The sequence below is a fragment of the Sinocyclocheilus grahami genome, unplaced genomic scaffold (genome assembly GCF_001515645.1).
Source record: "Sinocyclocheilus grahami isolate Dianchi unplaced genomic scaffold, SAMN03320097.WGS_v1.1 scaffold98.1, whole genome shotgun sequence".
Taxonomy (NCBI): domain Eukaryota; kingdom Metazoa; phylum Chordata; class Actinopteri; order Cypriniformes; family Cyprinidae; genus Sinocyclocheilus; species Sinocyclocheilus grahami.
This window is the reverse complement of record NW_015505277.1, coordinates 3,209,165-3,228,493: the sequence shown is the minus strand read 5'-3', so window position 1 is coordinate 3,228,493 and position 19,329 is coordinate 3,209,165. Positions and strand designations below refer to the sequence as shown.

At 34.0% G+C, this 19,329-nt stretch overlaps 1 protein-coding gene across 1 annotated transcript in view; it reads left to right on the top strand.

Annotated features, from left to right (window-relative positions):
- The window catches only part of LOC107588100 (WD repeat-containing protein 37-like), a 45,263-nt gene that overhangs the window by 1,041 nt on the left and 24,893 nt on the right, over nt 1-19,329 (top strand). The window contains exons 2-5 of the mRNA XM_016276110.1: nt 2,141-2,319; nt 9,422-9,518; nt 9,969-10,064; nt 10,610-10,674. Coding sequence (XP_016131596.1) covers nt 2,182-2,319; nt 9,422-9,518; nt 9,969-10,064; nt 10,610-10,674 — 396 coding nt within the window. The 5' untranslated portion in view covers nt 2,141-2,181. The remainder of the gene's footprint in view (nt 1-2,140; nt 2,320-9,421; nt 9,519-9,968; nt 10,065-10,609; nt 10,675-19,329) is intronic.

The window sequence follows — 19,329 nt, the reverse complement described above, 5'->3', positions numbered from 1 at the left end:
GTGTGTCTGTGTGTGTGTGTGTCTGTGTGTGTGTGTGTGTGTCTGTGTGTGTGTTTATGATCAGATCATTTCGCTGGATTTTGGAACTGTATGATATAGCTCCCATTTTGTATGTGTGTGTGTCTGTGTGTGTCTGTGTGTGTCTGTGTGTGTGTTTATGATCAGATCATTTCGCTGGATTTTGGAACTGTATGATATAGCTCCCATTTTGTACATGCGTGTGCATGTGTGTGTGTGTGTGTGTGTGTGTGTGTGTGTGATTCAGGGATTTTATACGCTGTGAGACAAGAATAATAAAAGATGACATTTTTTGACATTGTGGCAGTCATGTTTTCATAAGTGATCTGCAGGAAGTTGTACGTTGTAAAACACTTTAAAACGTATGAAGAAACATCATGCTACTTCCATATTGCCATTTTTGGACAATATACCATGACTTTGTTTACATGGTAGTGTTGAGACATGGTATGAGGCGTGTGTGTGTATACAATGGTACTATCTTAGTACAATAATTGGAGCTCGTCTGTGTAGTACATCAAACGTTTTTATTTCATAACAGCAACATAACTGTTGTTTCCCATGATATGTTTCTTTTAAATCTAAATTTCACTAGGATCATGTTTTATTTTGTCAACTTCAAACCAAAATTGATATTCATTTTCTATTTATTGCTTGTCTTCCTATGAACTATTTATAAGTAAATATTATTCCAGAACCAAAAAAAAAAAAAAGTTTGTATTTTGTAATCTTTCTTTCATCAAAAATGTAATGTTCTCTCCATCTCAAAAACAAAGGGGCTTTCAGGCTGTGAATGATGAAATAACCTTATATACACTAGCCTACACGGCGGAGTGCATAGTGTGCTGTAGTGTATAGTGCGTCGTTTGGGATGCAGCTAATGTAATGATTTCTATCTGGGAAGAATTGCATCCAACACAACAGTTTGCATGACAGAACTGCATGATGCTGCAGGTGCATATACTTCATGCATGTTTTTTTTCTTTCATGAGTTGTTCACACACGCTAACCCCTTCAGCTCAAACTGCTCCATCCGTCCACCTCCTCTCTGTTATTTTAGCTTGTGAGAATGCTGTCACTCCATGCCTGCAGCTTTTCCTCTCTTCATTGTCATGTTTGTGAACCGATAGATGGTGTTGTTTTGTGTTCAGTGCTGGAGTGCGGCCCTGGGCTTCCTGTTGAGATCTTCTTCATCACTCCATGGCTGGTATTTGTATTTTTTATTTTTCATGCCCTTTATTTAGCATTATGTTTTAATTTTTATGACTTGTTAAGATGCTCAGGCTGACATTAACATTTCTGCTGTATGTTATTGTGGATAATGGCCTGCTCGCCTGAGATTAACTTTTCATTTAACACTTCATGAACTCGCTTAACATATTCCTTTTACATTTAAAATAACATCCATCGCTTCATCTAAAAATGCAAATATGATGGGTTTTCAAAAGGAATGTCCAAGTCATATTTTACTCGAAAAAGACAAGAAAAAAAAGAAATGATATTTTGCATTAAGAAAATGTCAATAATGCAAAAATCTTAATGATGACTTTCATGATAATTAAGCTAATTTCTTCTTATGTTCTGGTTATTGTAATATGATTTTTTTGTTTTGTTAGTGCAGTATAAGAAGATCCCATTCTTATTATTGTAAGGAAATAATAGTACATAAATGTTGAAAAATACTGTTGTTTCTGTAATCTGTAATGCGAAAAGAAATTAAAATAATTATTTTCAAACATTCATTAACTTATTTATTTATAAATATATAAGCCTATATATATATATATACTGTCAAAAATGTCCAGGACGTATTTCACTGTGGGAAAAAAAAAATGTATTAGATTCATCTTGACATTTCTATTCAAGCTTCTTTTGAACATTTCAATTTTATTATGATGTATGCTAAACTAGCATTAAATCAACCTACACCCCTAGTAAAGGCAGCATATACCTCCAGTATGTCATCGACAAAGGCTTACTTTAAGTTTCCTCCCTCAATGTTTAACTTGTTATTTACACATCACATACAGAAATAGAGTATGCAGCATAGTGTCCAACAAAGGACACATTCTACTCCTCCATTGCTGTAGGATGAGGCCAACCCTGCCGTCTGATTGCTCAGTTTCAGGTAGGAAGTGCGTAGAGGGACGTCACTGAGGAGTGATGCCTGTTGAAAGTGGAAACAGCGCAGCCGCCCGTCAAGTCAAACAGAAGCGCAAGTCGCACAGTCTCTCCATTAGGAGGACCAACAGCACCGAGCAGGACAGGCCAGGCATGCAGAGAGACATGCTGGAGGGACAGGTACGTTGTTTTTTTCTCTTCGTTGCTGAAACTCGCATGAGCACGTATAGATCCCGGTTTTTGAAGTTCGTGGTTTTCATTTGATGAACTCTATTGTGTGAGCGTGCTGTCCTGCCCAGGTGAACAGTCAAGAATGACACAAAGCCAGTTCTGTGACATTGTTTGTAAAACAATTTTTTTTTTGGTAACCACCAAATCATGACAGCTGGGATATGGAAGTATCCGTGCAAACACGTGTCATGTTGTTTTTGAACCAATTTGCTGTTGTTTTAGAATTTAGTTGAATTTTAAAAAGAGAAATGTTTCAGGACATAATGTATTTTAGACATGTATTATATTTCCAGGAAGCCAGAGTTGATTGATTAACTAAGTGTTATTATGGAAAAATCAAAAAAGTAAATGAAAACATTTGTTTCTTAACCTTTTTTTTTTGGTAACCACCAAATCATGACAGCTGGGATATGGAAGTATCCGTGCAAACACGTGTCATGTTGTTTTTGAACCAATTTGCTGTTGTTTTAGAATTTAGTTGAATTTTAAAAAGAGAAATGTTTCAGGACATAATGTATTTTAGACATGTATTATATTTCCAGGAAGCCAGAGTTGATTGATTAACTAAGTGTTATTATGGAAAAATCAAAAAAGTAAATGAAAACATTTTTTTCTTAACCTCTTAACTGTCACCCCCCATTTTTTTTTAAATAGGCATGCAGGTGCACTATCCAAACTTAAATTGTTGTAATTTATGAACACTTTGGAATACAGACATAAGGTTGGTCTCGTTTTAAAGAAGAAAATCAGCAGATTATCGCAAAAAAAGTTAAAGTATCAAAAAGTTATGGTAGTTTAAATTTACTGTAATGCACTATATTAATTTTATTTTATTTTATATATAATAAATATTTTACGTAACAGGTTTTACTCTAAAATTGGTATAAAAGTAAAGCCTTATGTCTAAATAAGTTATGTTCCAAATTTGAAGTTAATATGAAAAAAATGGAGGTTCCTGTGAGATTTTATTTAGTGCGCTATACCATAAACAGCCACCGGGTGCCTGCCATCCAAACTACATTGAATTTTTTTTATGCATTTTTCTGTCACAAATGTCTAGATTTCTCTGTCAATATTACTTCTATCTCAAAATACCAAATATGGAATCCTGAGACTCAGACCTTTCCAATGATATGTTTTTTGTCAAGATTATAAAAAGGTTTGATTCTAAAAGACCGTAATGCATTTTGTAATATGACACTTAACACCGCCCACTAAGGGGGAGGAGACTGGCAAAATATTTTAAAGTACCATTTCCATGGTAATGCAATGTCCTATTTCAAAATGGTTTTCACAGGATGAATCTTGGGCTTCTAAGCTTTCAAATGATATATGATTTATGATGATTACTAAAAGATTTGATATAGAAAAAGGACAACCACAAAAAAGAGCGCCAAGTGTCCCATCAGGAATTCCAAAAGTAAAATAAAATGCAATCGTTTTCTCCAAAACGAAGTAATGAAATAATATTAAAATGGCCATAAATTCATTTTAATTCTAGGTTTTCATTCTGGGTGTCTTATAAAGTTGGAAATGCCTACAACCCACTTACATTAAAAATGCAAAAAAGCTACTAGATTACATGTATATAAATATATATGTATAAATTGAAAAGACAAATTGTAAATAAAATAGAAATATTATTTTTATTATTATTATCTTAACTGTTTCAGGAGACAGTGTATCAGACATGTTCAGTGTTGCAGGAAGCCAATGTTGATTGATTAAGTGTTATTATTAAAGTATCAAAAAGTTATGGTAGTTTAAATTTACTGTAATGCACTATATTAATTTTATTTTATTTTATATATAATAAATATTTTACGTAACAGGTTTTACTCTAAAATTGGTATAAAAGTAAAGCCTTATGTCTAAATAAGTTATGTTCCAAATTTGAAGTTAATATTAAAAAAATGGAGGTTCCTGTGAGATTTTATTTAGTGCGCTATACCATAAACAGCCACCGGGTGCCTGCCATCCAAACTCCATTGAATTTTTTTTATGCATTTTTCTGTCACAAATGTCTAGATTTCTCTGTCAATATTACTTCTATCACACAATATGGAATCCTGAGGCTCAGACCTTTCCAATGATATGTTTTTTGTCAAGATTATAAAAAGGTTTGATTCTAAAAGACCGTAATGCATTTTGTAATATGACACTTAACACCGCCCACTAAGGGGGAGGAGACTGGCAAAATATTTTAAAGTACCATTTCCATGGTAATGCAATGTCCTATTTCAAAATGGTTTTCACAGGATGAATCTTGGGCTTCTAAGCTTTCAAATGATATATGATTTATGATGATTACTAAAAGATTTGATATAGAAAAAGGACAACCACAAAAAAGAGCGCCAAGTGTCCCATCAGGAATTCCAAAAGTAAAATAAAATGCAATTGTTTTCTCCAAAACGAAGTAATGAAATAATATTAAAATGGCCATAAATTCATTTTAATTCTAGGTTTTCATTCTGGGTGTCTTATAAAGTTGGAAATGCCTACAACCCACTTACATTAAAAATGCAAAAAAGCTACTAGATTACATGTATATAAATATATATGTATAAATTGAAAAGACAAATTGTAAATAAAATAGAAATATTATTTTTATTATTATTATCTTAACTGTTTCAGGAGACAGTGTATCAGACATGTTCAGTGTTGCAGGAAGCCAATGTTGATTGATTAAGTGTTATTATGGAAATGACAAAGTATTTAGGACATAAGGAACAGCAAAAGTAAAATAAAAGTAATGAAATAAAATTCAAATGACCACAAATTAATCAAAATTTTACTTTTTCATTCTAGGTGTATTATAACATTGGAAACAAAAAATGCTGCTAGATAACACTGGAAAAACTCATTTCTGGCCCTGAAAATAAAAACAAATTAATAAATTAATATACAAATTTATTAACTTTGACATCCCTAGAATACTGAAATCCAAAAGTAAAACTAACAAATAACAAAAAAATAAACTGAATTGAAAGACAAATTGTACATAAAATAGAAATAATAACACTGGATCAGTGTCTGTATTGAGAGTGATTCTGGTTTGGAAGAAACGGGTTTGAATACTGGTGTCATAAAAATGAAATGTCACATTCAAAGTCCATGTTATACCTGGTGAACAAATGACATGAGTTAAGTATTTCTGTCAATGAGTAGTTTTGTCATTGTTTGGTACTGTATCATATCCCAGGAATTTACATCCTCTAACACACAACGTTTGTCCTAAATGAGTCTGTTATCGACGCACATTCCTTACACAAACAAAATGTTAAAGTTAAAGTCTTAAAGGGGTCATATGATGTTGCTAAAACGAGCATTATTTTGTGTATTTGGTGTAATGCAATGTTTTTACGTGGTTTAGGGTTCAAAAACTACATTATTTTCTACATACTGTACATTATTGTTGCTCCTCTATGCCCCGCCTTTCTGAAATGCGTCAATTTTTACAAAGCTCATCGGTCTGAAAAGCGAGGTGTGCTCTGATTGGCCAGCTATCCAGTGCGTTGTGATTGGCCGAATACCTCAAGCGTGTGACGGAAATGTTACGCCCCTCACCATAGTTGGAAACACACAGCGTCTCCACGACATGGTGGCGGCAGCAATAATACTACAGTTAGAATAAAAGTTATGCCTTCTTTCTTTGCATTATACATTTGGGCGGTGTTATGCAAATCTTCCCACAAAGTAGATTTGTTGTGTTTAAAAATTCATTTTAATTCTAGGTTTTCATTCTGGGTGTCTTATAAAGTTGGAAATGCCTACAACCCACTTACATTAAAAATGCAAAAAAGCTACTAGATTACATGTATATAAATATATATGTATAAATTGAAAAGACAAATTGTAAATAAAATAGAAATATTATTTTTATTATTATTATCTTAACTGTTTCAGGAGACAGTGTATCAGACATGTTCAGTGTTGCAGGAAGCCAATGTTGATTGATTAAGTGTTATTATGGAAATGACAAAGTATTTATTTTTTCTTAAAAAAAACAAACATAAGGAACAGCAAAAGTAAAATAAAAGTAATGAAATAAAATTCAAGTGACCACAAATTAATCAAAATTTTACTTTTTCATTCTAGGTGTATTATAACATTGGAAACAAAAAATGCTGCTAGATAACACTGGAAAAACTCATTTCTGGCCCTGAAAATAAAAACAAATTAATAAATTAATATACAAATTTATTAACTTTGACATCCCTAGAATACTGAAATCCAAAAGTAAAACTAACAAATAACAAAAAAATAAACTGAATTGAAAGACAAATTGTACATAAAATAGAAATAATAACACTGGATCAGTGTCTGTATTGAGAGTGATTCTGGTTTGGAAGAAACGGGTTTGAATACTGGTGTCATAAAAATTAAATGTCACATTCAAAGTCCATGTTATACCTGGTGAACAAATGACATGAGTTAAGTATTTCTGTCAATGAGTAGTTTTGTCATTGTTTGGTACTGTATCATATCCCAGGAATTTACATCCTCTAACACACAACGTTTGTCCTAAATGAGTCTGTTATGAGTTCTGCACATTCCTTACACAAACAAAATGTTAAAGTTAAATTCTTAAAGGGGTCATATGGTGTTGCTAAAACGAGCATTATTTTGTGTATTTGGTGTAATGCAATGTTTTTACGTGGTTTAGGGTTCAAAAACTACATTATTTTCTACATACTGTACATTATTGTTGCTCCTCTATGCCCCGCCTTTCTGAAATGCGTCAATTTTTACAAAGCTCATCGGTCTGAAAAGCGAGGTGTGCTCTGATTGGCCAGCTATCCAGTGCGTTGTGATTGGCCGAATACCTCAAGCGTGTGACGGAAATGTTACGCCCCTCACCATAGTTGGAAACACACAGCGTCTCCACGACATGGTGGCGGCAGCAATAATACTACAGTTAGAATAAAAGTTATGCCTTCTTTCTTTGCATTATACATTTGGGCGGTGTTATGCAAATCTTCCCACAAAGTAGATTTGTTGTGTTTAAATGAGGCGTTTTAGGAAGGCGTGGATGAGTTTTAACTTTTATAAAGAATATCTCTTTGGGTTTGAGACGTTCATCTTTGTGACTTTACAAATTTTATAAATATACAAACTGCTTGTAACACTCCAAAGACAAAGGAAAACATGAAATCGCGTCTTAGGACCGACCCCTTTAAGAGTAGTCTAACTCATGTCAGACTTGAGACATGATGCCATTTGGTCATCTGATTTATTGATACTCCTTGGAGGGTATCTATGGTTTGTACTCTTCTATGGTCCATAGCCTCATCCATTTTTAAAGAGCGGCCCACGCTGGGGTTCGATTGTTCCGTCTATTCCTCTGTAGGGTCATTTCTGATTGGCAGTCCCTACTGTAAACCGTTCTCTGGATTTAGACTATACCGCCTTTCACCCTCTCAATGCTGTCATTATGTCCAGTTGCTATGGTGACCACAAGTTTTAGGATTGAGCAGGTTTATAAGAATAGACGACAAGCTGTTGTTTGTTAATTGCGATTATAAAAACGCTCTCTCTCTCTCTCTCTCTCTCTCACTCTCTGACACATAAGTGCATGTGGTACTGATAGAATGGAGAGTAGTTGACTTCACTTTTACACTGTTCTCATTGGTTTACTGTTGTCTGGAGTAGTTAATATGGACATAGCTAGTCTAAACAACACAACAGCAATGTTTGTTTGTGGATTGCTTTTCTTTGTGTAGTTTTAATCAGGCTGAAAGACTTTACTTGGAACTTCTTATCTTTGATAATGGAGGTAAGTTGATTTGGTAGATTAGTTATGTTTTTGAATAGAGATCTCTTTACTTTTTTACTTTTCAGATTTTGTTGTGATTATTTTCTGTCAGTTCTTTTCTATCCTTAGTAATATTTGGTTGCTCTCTGTCTCAAAAATAAATTATGCATTTAGGACAGAAATGATCTGTACTGAGGCTTAAAAGCCTGTAGAACAGCAAGATATTTTACGCAAAGTTTAGGTTAACATTAACATAACCATTAAGTTATTTAAAAAAAAAAAAGATTTTATAGCAGCATGATATTTAATATAAATGTTTAAATGTAAGGTTTCAGAGCAGCAAGAAATTTTATGTTTTAAGAACAGCATGATATTTCATGCAAACTTTTAGAATTGTAGTATATTTTATCTTAAGATGTAAAGCTTTAAAACAGCAAGATATTTTACGTAAACTTTTAGATGTAAAGTTTCAGAACAGCAAGATATTTTAAGTAAAGCTTTAGAACAGCAAGATATTTTACAAAAAACATTTAGATGTTAAGTTTTAATATCTTAAGCCCTACTTTACATCTAAATGTTTACGTACAATATCTATCTGTTCTAAAGCTTTACATAAAATATCTTACTGTTCTGAAACTTAACATCTAAATGTTTACGTAAAATACCTTGCTGTATTAAAGCTTTACTTAAAATATATTGCTGTTCTGAAACTTTACATCTAAATGTTTATGTAAAATATCTGTTATTTGTTTATTTTTTTATGTAAAAAAATATCTGTTCTAAAGCTTTACATAAATATCTTGCTAGGCAAGATATCTTACGTAAATATTTAGATGTAAAGTTTCAGAACAGCAAGATATTTATGTAAAGCTTTAGAACAGATATTTTTTTACGTAAAAAAATTAACAAATAACAGATATTTTACGTAAACATTTAGATGTAAAGTTTCAGAACAGCAATCTATTTTATGTAAAGTTTCAGAACAGCTGAATATTTTACATAACATTTTAAATGTAATGTTTTACAACAGCAAGAAAATGTATATAGTTTATTAGTAGATTTCTGGTGTTTGTTATATTTTCTCTTAAAAAGAAACTATTAGCAAGATCCCTTCAACATTTCTTGTGTTTTAGTAGTTTATTTTTATGTGTTAACATTATTTTTAAATAGTTAGAATGTACAAAGTAGAACAGTGCAAAATCCGCATTTCTCATTTGTTGTAATTTAAGTTTGAAGGCGTTTTGATAATGCATTCTCTGAGTATGTGTAACATGGATTATTTGATTCAATATCTAGGACTCCAAGTTGCCGATGGCCTTAAGGAGTAACTTACTGGACCTGTTTGGACAGATTGAACGGGAGTTTGAAAATCTCTACATTGAAAACTTAGAATGTGAGTAGTACCAATTAGCTTCCAACATTTTTAACATGCTGTTTTCACGTCTGGACTCTGTTTACATGCCTTACTATATTTAATTGAATGATGACAACACAGTCCTTGCACATGAAGAAGAACTGGGTTTAATTGAGCAGTCATATAGCATTCTCAAGTAGCATTCTCACAGCATTCTCAAGATCTGAATCCTTAATTGTTTTCGGTATTACAATTGATTTGTATTAAATAATGAATGTATAATTTAAATGGTAAATTGCCATGTAACAAGCAGATTAATGTACAGTCAGTATCGAGGTATAAGCTCCTTCAGGGTGACGTGGGTCCTCATCAAACTGTTGGGTTTATTTGAATGTACGTTATCCCTTACATAGTTTGTAAATGTGACACAATTAGTGATTTGCTCAGTTTATCAGCGACCGCCATATTATACGCTCTGTTCTTGTGCAGTGCGGAGAGAGATTGAATCTCTAAACGAACGTTTGGCTGGAGAAGGACAGACTGTTGATGGCGGCGATCTGAGCAAAGGAGCCCTGAAAACAAAAGGTACATGCAAAACAAAACTGACATTTAGCTTTTGTTTCATTTCTGCATTCATTATATCAGATCATTGAGCAAGCTTTTGAATAAATAATGACATTTTTTTTTTTTTTTGATGATTCAGGGAGAATAATTTGTTAACGTTGTGCCTAAAGCTATGTCCTCACATGACATGATGATGTTTTAAGTGCAGTTTGCTATTGATTTATCAGTAGATCTGCATGGCCAGATGTTTGTGGACACCTTCTTCTTTAATTAAGGGGTTTGACTGTTTCAGCTACACCCATTTCTAACAGGAACATAAAATCATATCGCCATATATTCTCCTTAGACAAACATTTACAGTAGAATGGGGCCCTTTTTTGTTTGAGCTTGACAGTGCTCTTGTAAAAAAAAGTGAGGTCTATAAAAATGGTTTTTCTAATCTGGTTTGGAAGAACTGAAGAAACATTGAAACCTGGTGTGGATGAAATTGAAAACTTAAAACCTAACAGTGTTATGTATAATTTGTCGTATTTTTCACTCATAATCTTGTCATTTCTTGTGCACAGCAAGTCACAGCACAAGTCAACTTTCCCAAAAGCTGAAGACGACATACAAGGCCTCCACTAGCAAGGTATGATTGTATCTATGGGGTTATTTGCTGACATTTCACTCTGTGTAGAACTCTGTTACTGTTGTTTAAGCTCAGAATATTTCTCTCAGAATCACTACTCTCTATAAAAAAAATTTACCGTATTGACCCGAATATAAGACAATGTTTTTTTCTTGGAAATACATCTGAAAAAACACGGTCGTCTTATATTCAGGGTCTAGACTTTGACATGTCAATAATACACCCACAACAATAGGTGGCGCCAAATACGTAAATGCGTGTTGTAAAGATCGCGACCAAACTCCCTTTGTGATTTTAAAACGTAAGACAGTACCCAGATTTGAAGACTACAGTAAGATTTAACTTCTACTGTTAATAAGATTTTGGTAGGCTGCTATTAGATGGATAGCCTACATGTCCTAATTCAGATGGGCTACCGGTTTTTTTTTTTTTATGGTATATCAAAAAGTGTATATTTTTTAAATGTGATTGTTGGTACATTTGACCAGTTTTTACCATACTTTCAAAACAAAAATGAAAATAGGAAAAATATGCAATATGAAAATAATTGAAGACAAAATATGTTTTACTGAGAAAAAACAAGATTTGGTTTTTAAAAAGCCTTTTTCCAAAAGGTACATCTGGAAAAAGGGGGGTCGTCATATAATCAGGGTTGTCTTATATTCGGACCAATACGGTAATATCTCAGTGCAAAGTCCTGTTCTTTGTAGTCGGCTTACAGACTTTGCTGCTTTACATATATAGATACTGAATGAACAAGCTAGGGTTGTCACAATACCAAAATGTTACCAATATCAGTGAAATCTGACGATTAAAACCAAAGAAGTTCCATTATTGGGACTCCTTTAAGTTTTCATAATTATTAAAGGGATAGTTCACCCAGAAATGATCATTCTTTCATCGTTTACTGATCCTCATTACTCTTTTTTTGGGTACTTAGACTTTCAAAGGAGGGACAGAAATCTCTCAAGTTTCATAAATATCTTCCTTTGTGTTTCGAAATTAACCAAAGTCAAATTGGGTTTGGAATTAAATGAGCAGTAAATGATGACCGCATCTTTATTTTTTGGTTAAACTATCTCTGTAAGAAATTGAATTAAAATAACGGCATGTACCATAATGGCATGCAACTGGCATGGCAATTTTGTGGAATTGACACTATTCCATAATTGGTAAAATAGTATCTTTTTAGTGTTGTTATTGACTTGTGACATCTCTAGAGCAAGCTGTTTTATGTGGATATGTAACCATAAGTTGTTTTGTCTCAGTGTTGCATTTTCGTAGTGCCGAGTTGTCTGCTCTGTTTGTTCAGTTTCTTTCAATTATACAAACGTCCTCCAGTTTCACATACACATTTCATGGAATTACATACCGATGATATGATCAGTAGGGGTGTAAAATGTGTCAGTGTTATGCCATGCATTGATCTGACATTGACAGTTCAATGCATCAGTTATGGAATTTCACAGTCTATTATATTATGATATGTAATACCCAGTTTTTTAAATTTTTTTTATCAGGGGTTCAACCGTCATTTTACAAAGCTACGCAAATACTTTTTGTATGCAAAGAAAATAAAAAATAACGACTTTATTCAACAATTCATCTCCTCCGCGTCTCCCTAGCTCAATTTTGGAGAGTATCCACTGAACGTAAACAGCGTATGCTATTCTGTGTCAGCTGCGTCACGCGGATACGTTGTTTTCGTTCAAATCAAAGTGTAAACAACGTAGAAAACATATCAGCATGGCGCAGCAGATGACATGGAACAGCATACGTTGTTTACGTATGTGATACTCTCCAAAATGGCACCAGGGTGACACGGAGACAAATTGAATAAAGTCGTTACGTTTGTGTACAAAAAGTAATCTCGTAGCTTCGTAAAATTGCGGTTGAACCCCTGATGTCACATGGATTATTTTACCGATCTCCTTGCTACGTTTCTGGACGTTGATCGTGTTAATTACTAGTGCTGTGTTCGATACGATGATGTATCGTCACAGAGATCTGACGATACAAGTATCGATACAGCTGTCCCTGTATCTATATTGCGGCATGTGTGCATCAGTGGACCGCGCTTAATTTGAATACAAGAACGGAGTAGAAAAGTGCAAAGTTTCTTAAAAACATAATGAATAGAGCATAATATATAGGCTACAACAAGGTTTAATCTGGCCACAGAGGAACCGGGGTTGCCTGATTTAAAGAGACGTAATCCCCGAAACAGAGCTTAAAGTAAAGTGTGTTACTTATCTTTGTCAACCTGGCAACCATGTGTACATGCTCTCTCTCCACTGTTTAAATGCGCTTGCTTTCTGAAAACACCGGTTAGCTTGCAGTTTAGCAATCCCCACTTCAATATTCTATTATCAGAAAAGTGTAATTTATCAACTGTTCATTTATGAGAGAGAGAGAGGCTGTGTATTTATGAATTACCACTGTTTTGCCGCGTTTCTCTGTTAACAGTGAAGCTGTGGCTTTAATTGCTTTAGAAACGATGATGTTACCAGCTCCTTGTTGAGAAACCTAATATAGCTTTTCAGCGATTAAGCAATTTTATTGATAAAATTGCGGGGCAGCGCTAAAAAGTTTGTCTTAATGTGAAAAATAATGTTTGTGTGCGCGCACAGTGTGATCTGTGTGTGTGACTAAACGTGTGTGCGTGAGGTACAGTGAAGACAGCGCATTAGTTTAGAACTCCTCTAATTTTTATTTGTATTCTTTAAACGTAGAGAGTGTGTTGATCTGCGCAATGATAACCTACCAGCAATGTTAAGAGGATTTTAATATATTAGAATTTGTACATTACAATATACATTTATTAGAACGAGTACATTATTATTTATGGGCTTAAAAACAAGATGCAAGCAATCAGAATATTGTACCTGGTGGGGAGGGCATAATGTAAACATGAAACATATGCCATTACCTATAGGCTATTGTACTGTGGAACAGTTATGGAGGCCCTTCATAATGCAGAGGTCAACTGCCTGCTCTGCCAATAGTTAGCAACAGCCCTATGGTATGCAGTGTTTAATAAATAGCTGTTTTACTAAATTCTTCTGAGGTGAAATTCACTGCAGTCCCGTTTTTAAATGAAAACCTTCCATGAATCAGTTGTATGATTGAGCTGAGATCTATGGACAAGGATAAGAACAAGAAAATAAGTTGTACAAAAAACAGGTTTCCTATTTTGATATACTTTTAAAGTATACTTTATTTCTGTGATGCAGCGCTGAGTTTTCAGCATCATTATTCCAGTCTTCAGTGTCACAAGATCCTTCAGAAATAATTCTAATATGCTGATTTATTATCAGTTGAAACTGTTGTGCTGCTTAATATTTTTTGGAACCTGTGATACGTTTTTCTTTGATTCTTTGATGAATAAAAATAAACAACAGCATTTATTCAAAATAAAACATCTTTACTATCACTTTTTATCCATTTAACACATCCTTGCTGAATAAAAGTATTAATTTCTTTAAAAAAAAGAAAGAAATAATGTACTGACCCCAAACTTTTGAATAGTAGTGTATATTGTAACACACAATTTCTATTTTGAATAAACACTGTTCCTTGTTTTATTTATCAAAGAATCCTGAAAAAATGATCACACAGGTCCCCCCCAAAAAATTAAAGGGATAGTTCACCAAAAAATGAAAATTCTGTCATTAAGTACTCAACCCTCATGTCATTCTAAACCCGTAAGACCTTCGTTCATCTTCGGAACACAAATTAAGATATTTTTGATCAATTCTGAGAGCTCTCTGACCCTCCCATAGACAGCAATGAAATTAGCACGATCAAGGTCCAGAGACGTAGCAAGGTGATCGGTAAAATAATCTGTGACATCAGGGGTTCAACCGTCATTTTACAAAGCTACGCAAATACTTTTTGTATGCAAAGAAAATAAAAAATAACGACTTTATTCAACAATTCATCTCCTCCGCGTCTCCCTAGCTCAATTTTGGAGAGTATCCACTGAACGTAAACAGCGTATGCTATTCTGTGTCAGCTGCGTCACGCGGATACGTTGTTTTCGTTCAAATCAAAGTGTAAACAACGTAGAAAACATATCAGCATGGCGCAGCAGATGACATGGAACAGCATACGTTGTTTACGTATGTGATACTCTCCAAAATGGCACCAGGGTGACACGGAGACGAATTGAATAAAGTCGTTACGTTTGTGTACAAAAAGTAATCTCGTAGCTTCGTAAAATTACGGTTGAACCCCTGATGTCACATGGATTATTTTACCGATCTCCTTGCTACGTTTCTGGACGTTGATCGTGTTAATTACTAGTGCTGTGTTCGATACGATGATGTATCGTCACAGAGATCTGACGATACAAGTATCGATACAGCTGTCCCTGTATCTATATTGCGGCATGTGTGCATCAGTGGACCGCGCTTAATTTGAATACAAGAACGGAGTAGAAAAGTGCAAAGTTTCTTAAAAACATAATGAATAGAGCATAATATATAGGCTACAACAAGGTTTAATCTGGCCACAGAGGAACCGGGGTTGCCTGATTTAAAGAGACGTAATCCCCGAAACAGAGCTTAAAGTAAAGTGTGTTACTTCTCTTTGTCAACCTGGCAACCATGTGTACATGCTCTCTCTCCACTGTTTAAATGCGCTTGCTTTCTGAAAACACCGGTTAGCTTGCAGTTTAGCAATCCCCACTTCAATATTCTATTATCAGAAAAGTGTAATTTATCAACTGTTCATTTATGAGAGAGAGAGAGGCTGTGTATTTATGAATTACCACTGTTTTGCCGCGTTTCTCTGTTAACAGTGAAGCTGTGGCTTTAATTGCTTTAGAAACGATGATGTTACCAGCTCCTTGTTGAGAAACCTAATATAGCTTTTCAGCGATTAAGCAATTTTATTGATAAAATTGCGGGGCAGCGCTAAAAAGTTTGTCTTAATGTGAAAAATAATGTTTGTGTGCGCGCACAGTGTGATCTGTGTGTGTGACTAAACGTGTGTGCGTGAGGTACAGTGAAGACAGCGCATTAGTTTAGAACTCCTCTAATTTTTATTTGTATTCTTTAAACGTAGAGAGTGTGTTGATCTGCGCAATGATAACCTACCAGCAATGTTAAGAGGATTTTAATATATTAGAATTTGTACATTACAATATACATTTATTAGAACGAGTACATTATTATTTATGGGCTTAAAAACAAGATGCAAGCAATCAGAATATTGTACCTGGTGGGGAGGGCATAATGTAAACATGAAACATATGCCATTACCTATAGGCTATTGTACTGTGGAACAGTTATGGAGGCCCTTCATAATGCAGAGGTCAACTGCCTGCTCTGCCAATAGTTAGCAACAGCCCTATGGTATGCAGTGTTTAATAAATAGCTGTTTTACTAAATTCTTCTGAGGTGAAATTCACTGCAGTCCCGTATCGTGATGCGTATCGCATCGTGACTTTGCTGGTGATACACAGCCCTATTAATTACATTGCTGTCTATGGGAGGGTCAGAGAGCTCTCAGAATTCATCAAAAATATCTTAATTTGTGTTCCGAAGATGAACGGAGGTCTTGCGTGTTTAGAACGACATGAGGGTGAGTAATTAATGACACAATTTTCATTTTGGGTGAATTATCCCTTTAAGCAGCACAACACTGATTATAAATCAGCATATTAGATTGATTTCTGAATGATCATATGACACTGAAGACTAGAGTAATGATGCTGAAAATTCAGCTTTGCTTCGTAGGAATAAATTATATTTTAAAGTATTTTAACATGGAAAACAGATATTTTAAATTGCAATAATATTTAACAAAATTGCAGTTTGTTTTCTGTATTGTTTTATCAAATAGATACAGCCTTGAAGAGCATAAGAAACATAAAAAATCTTACTGATCCCAAACTTTTGATCGGCAGTGTAGTTCTAAGTGAAAGCCCTCCTGTGGATTTGGTTCCATGTAACTTTGAAGGATATTGTACGTGACAGTTCAAGGAATTTCATGATTGTCTTTGGATTTTTGATTGAGCTCTACAGTATGTGAGGAACGCTTTCAGTTGCTTTATAATATTGTTTTCTAATATTACAGAGCATTTTCACAGTGCTGAGATGAGGGCTCATTGTGCTTGCTGTGTTTGCTTTACCTCTCAGCAGTGCTTAGTAGTGGTTAGGCTGCATATTGATATGCTTGCACACTTCCCTCAGTCCATTGCTTTGTAGAAGTCATTTGCTTCCTGTGATGCCAAAACTTTTATTAAAGTTAGGACAATGTACCTCAATACTTCTTTATTCTGAGTATTTGCTTTTACAGATGATGCTGGGGATGCACAGATATAGAAACATTGGCCGATATGCCAATTTTCCTGATATTATCTTATAATTGCCACTATTATAAATCTGTACTGTTTAACTTGGATCATATTACTTTTTAAAAAAGAAAGGAAAAATGGGATTTAACATAAGTTTTAGCCATATATTTTAGTTTTAGATACTGTTAAAAGTTTTAGAAAATGACTTGCTTCACATTATAAAAACAAAACTAAAATACAACATGAAATGGTCACTAATATATTGTGCATCCCTAAATATTTTTTGTCAACTTCTGTTGGTGTCATCTCTGTAGTTAGCTAGTAAAGATTACTTTACAGTATTTTTTCACTTACCAGATCATATGTACAGTATTTTACAATTTACAGTTGTGCAACTGTAAATTGTAAAAATGAATTATTTAATGTTTTCAGAGGGAGCAGTTGAATGTTAAGTCAAGTGTTGAACCTATTCAAATATCTAAATGTCAAATGATCTGCAAAATTTTAATTAATGATATACTAATATACACTACTCTTTAAAAGATATTTTTAATGAAATTTTTTTGAAATGCTGTAAATGTTTTTATGGTAATTGTTTTTGGATAAATTTAATGCATCCTTCTTAAATATAAGTATTAATTTATTTCAAATACTTGCTGTTCTTTCTATTCATGTTCTATTCAAGAATCCTGGAAAAAGTATCATACTTTCCACAACAATATTAAGCAGCACAACTTTTCAAAATTGATAATCAGAAATGTTTCTTGAGGCACAAATGAGAGTATTTTGAATGATTTCTGTTGAATCATGACAATGAATTACATATGCATATTAATAGGGCTGCCCCCTAATAGTCGACTAATCGTTAGTCGACCAGAAGAAGATTGGTCGACCAAAATTTTTAGATGCTTAGTCGCAAAAAAAAAAAAATCCACATTGGCAAAGTCACGCAGATCGTTAATAACTGGTCTATGGTAATACAGTGCATCCGGCAGGACATCCAAACACTCGCCTGTCATTCATCCACCACATATAGGGCTTATCATCTGAAATATGTAAGTATTAGCAACTTTACATGGCCGCTCAATCTAATGTTAACCTAGAGAAATGTCCACTATTCAAGTGTCTGTGTGGAAGCTGAACAGCAGCGCACTCACTGCAGAACAGATGAAGGCGCCGGTGCGCTCACTTGCTCTTAAAATACTCCCTCATTTTTGGTCATACAGATCAAATCTGCAAAGACTCTATGTATATTTTTGTGCATTCACAATAACAACAAAACAAGCTTTTGTAAAATAATGAAAGCAAACAGGATGCGCTTTCTGCCGTCTCGGTCTCTGTGAACTCGAGCGCGAAACTCCGTGTATATCTTTGCCTTACAGACATTAAAAAAATATATACAGAGAGTGAAATGTCTACTTTCAAATGAACCAATTCAAATGGAAAACAAATATTCTCCGATTATGTAATCCGTGTGAAACGCATACAGATGCATCCACTACTGTGGAGATGGCGAGTCCGTGTCAGTGTCTCCGACTTCATCTCTTAACCCGAAAACACAGAAAGCACTAGTTTATCAGTGAATTATTAAAATGTCAATGCAGCCTACTTACTGTTTTTCCCTGACACATTCATAAACAATAGCTTCTGCGGTGCGCTGTGGCAAGCTTTATGAGTGCGCTTGAGCGCTTATTAGGCTTTGTAGGCAATTAAAGGCTCATTATAATGATTTAAATGTTTTATTAATAAACGTGCGATTAGTCGACTAATGCTTAAAATGAACGACTACTAGTCGACCAGAAAAATACTTAGTCGAGGGCAGCCCTACATATTAAAATAGAAAACAGTTATTGTAAATTGTTATAATGGTTCAGATTACTACTGTTTGACCTGTATTTTTAATCAAATAAATGCACCCTTGGTGAACTTCTTTTAAAAAACATATTAAAGACCCTAAACTTTTAATAACTTTTAAAAAATGTCTAACCTATTAAACTTTTAACATACATCCATATCAGTGGTAGTTTGCCAGGAAAGGTTGTTACAGTTATATTACCAAAGATCCCTTCTGTAATGCACATTTTATGTTATATAAGATATTTCAGTGACTTTTAAATAAATATTGTGCACTTTTGTGAATGTGTCATTTACTGCCATTAAATTATATAGTAATGCATATCTTCTCTATGCATCGACACCATAGCAGCCATTGGTCACCTTGCTCTCTTAGCTCAGCTTCTTTCCTTTTCCAGAGATGATCCATATATTTACATGCAAAGTTTTTACGATTTACCAGCTATTTTGTCATTCATTTGTTTTTCAGTCATACATTTGTCAGCTTTTATATATTTTAA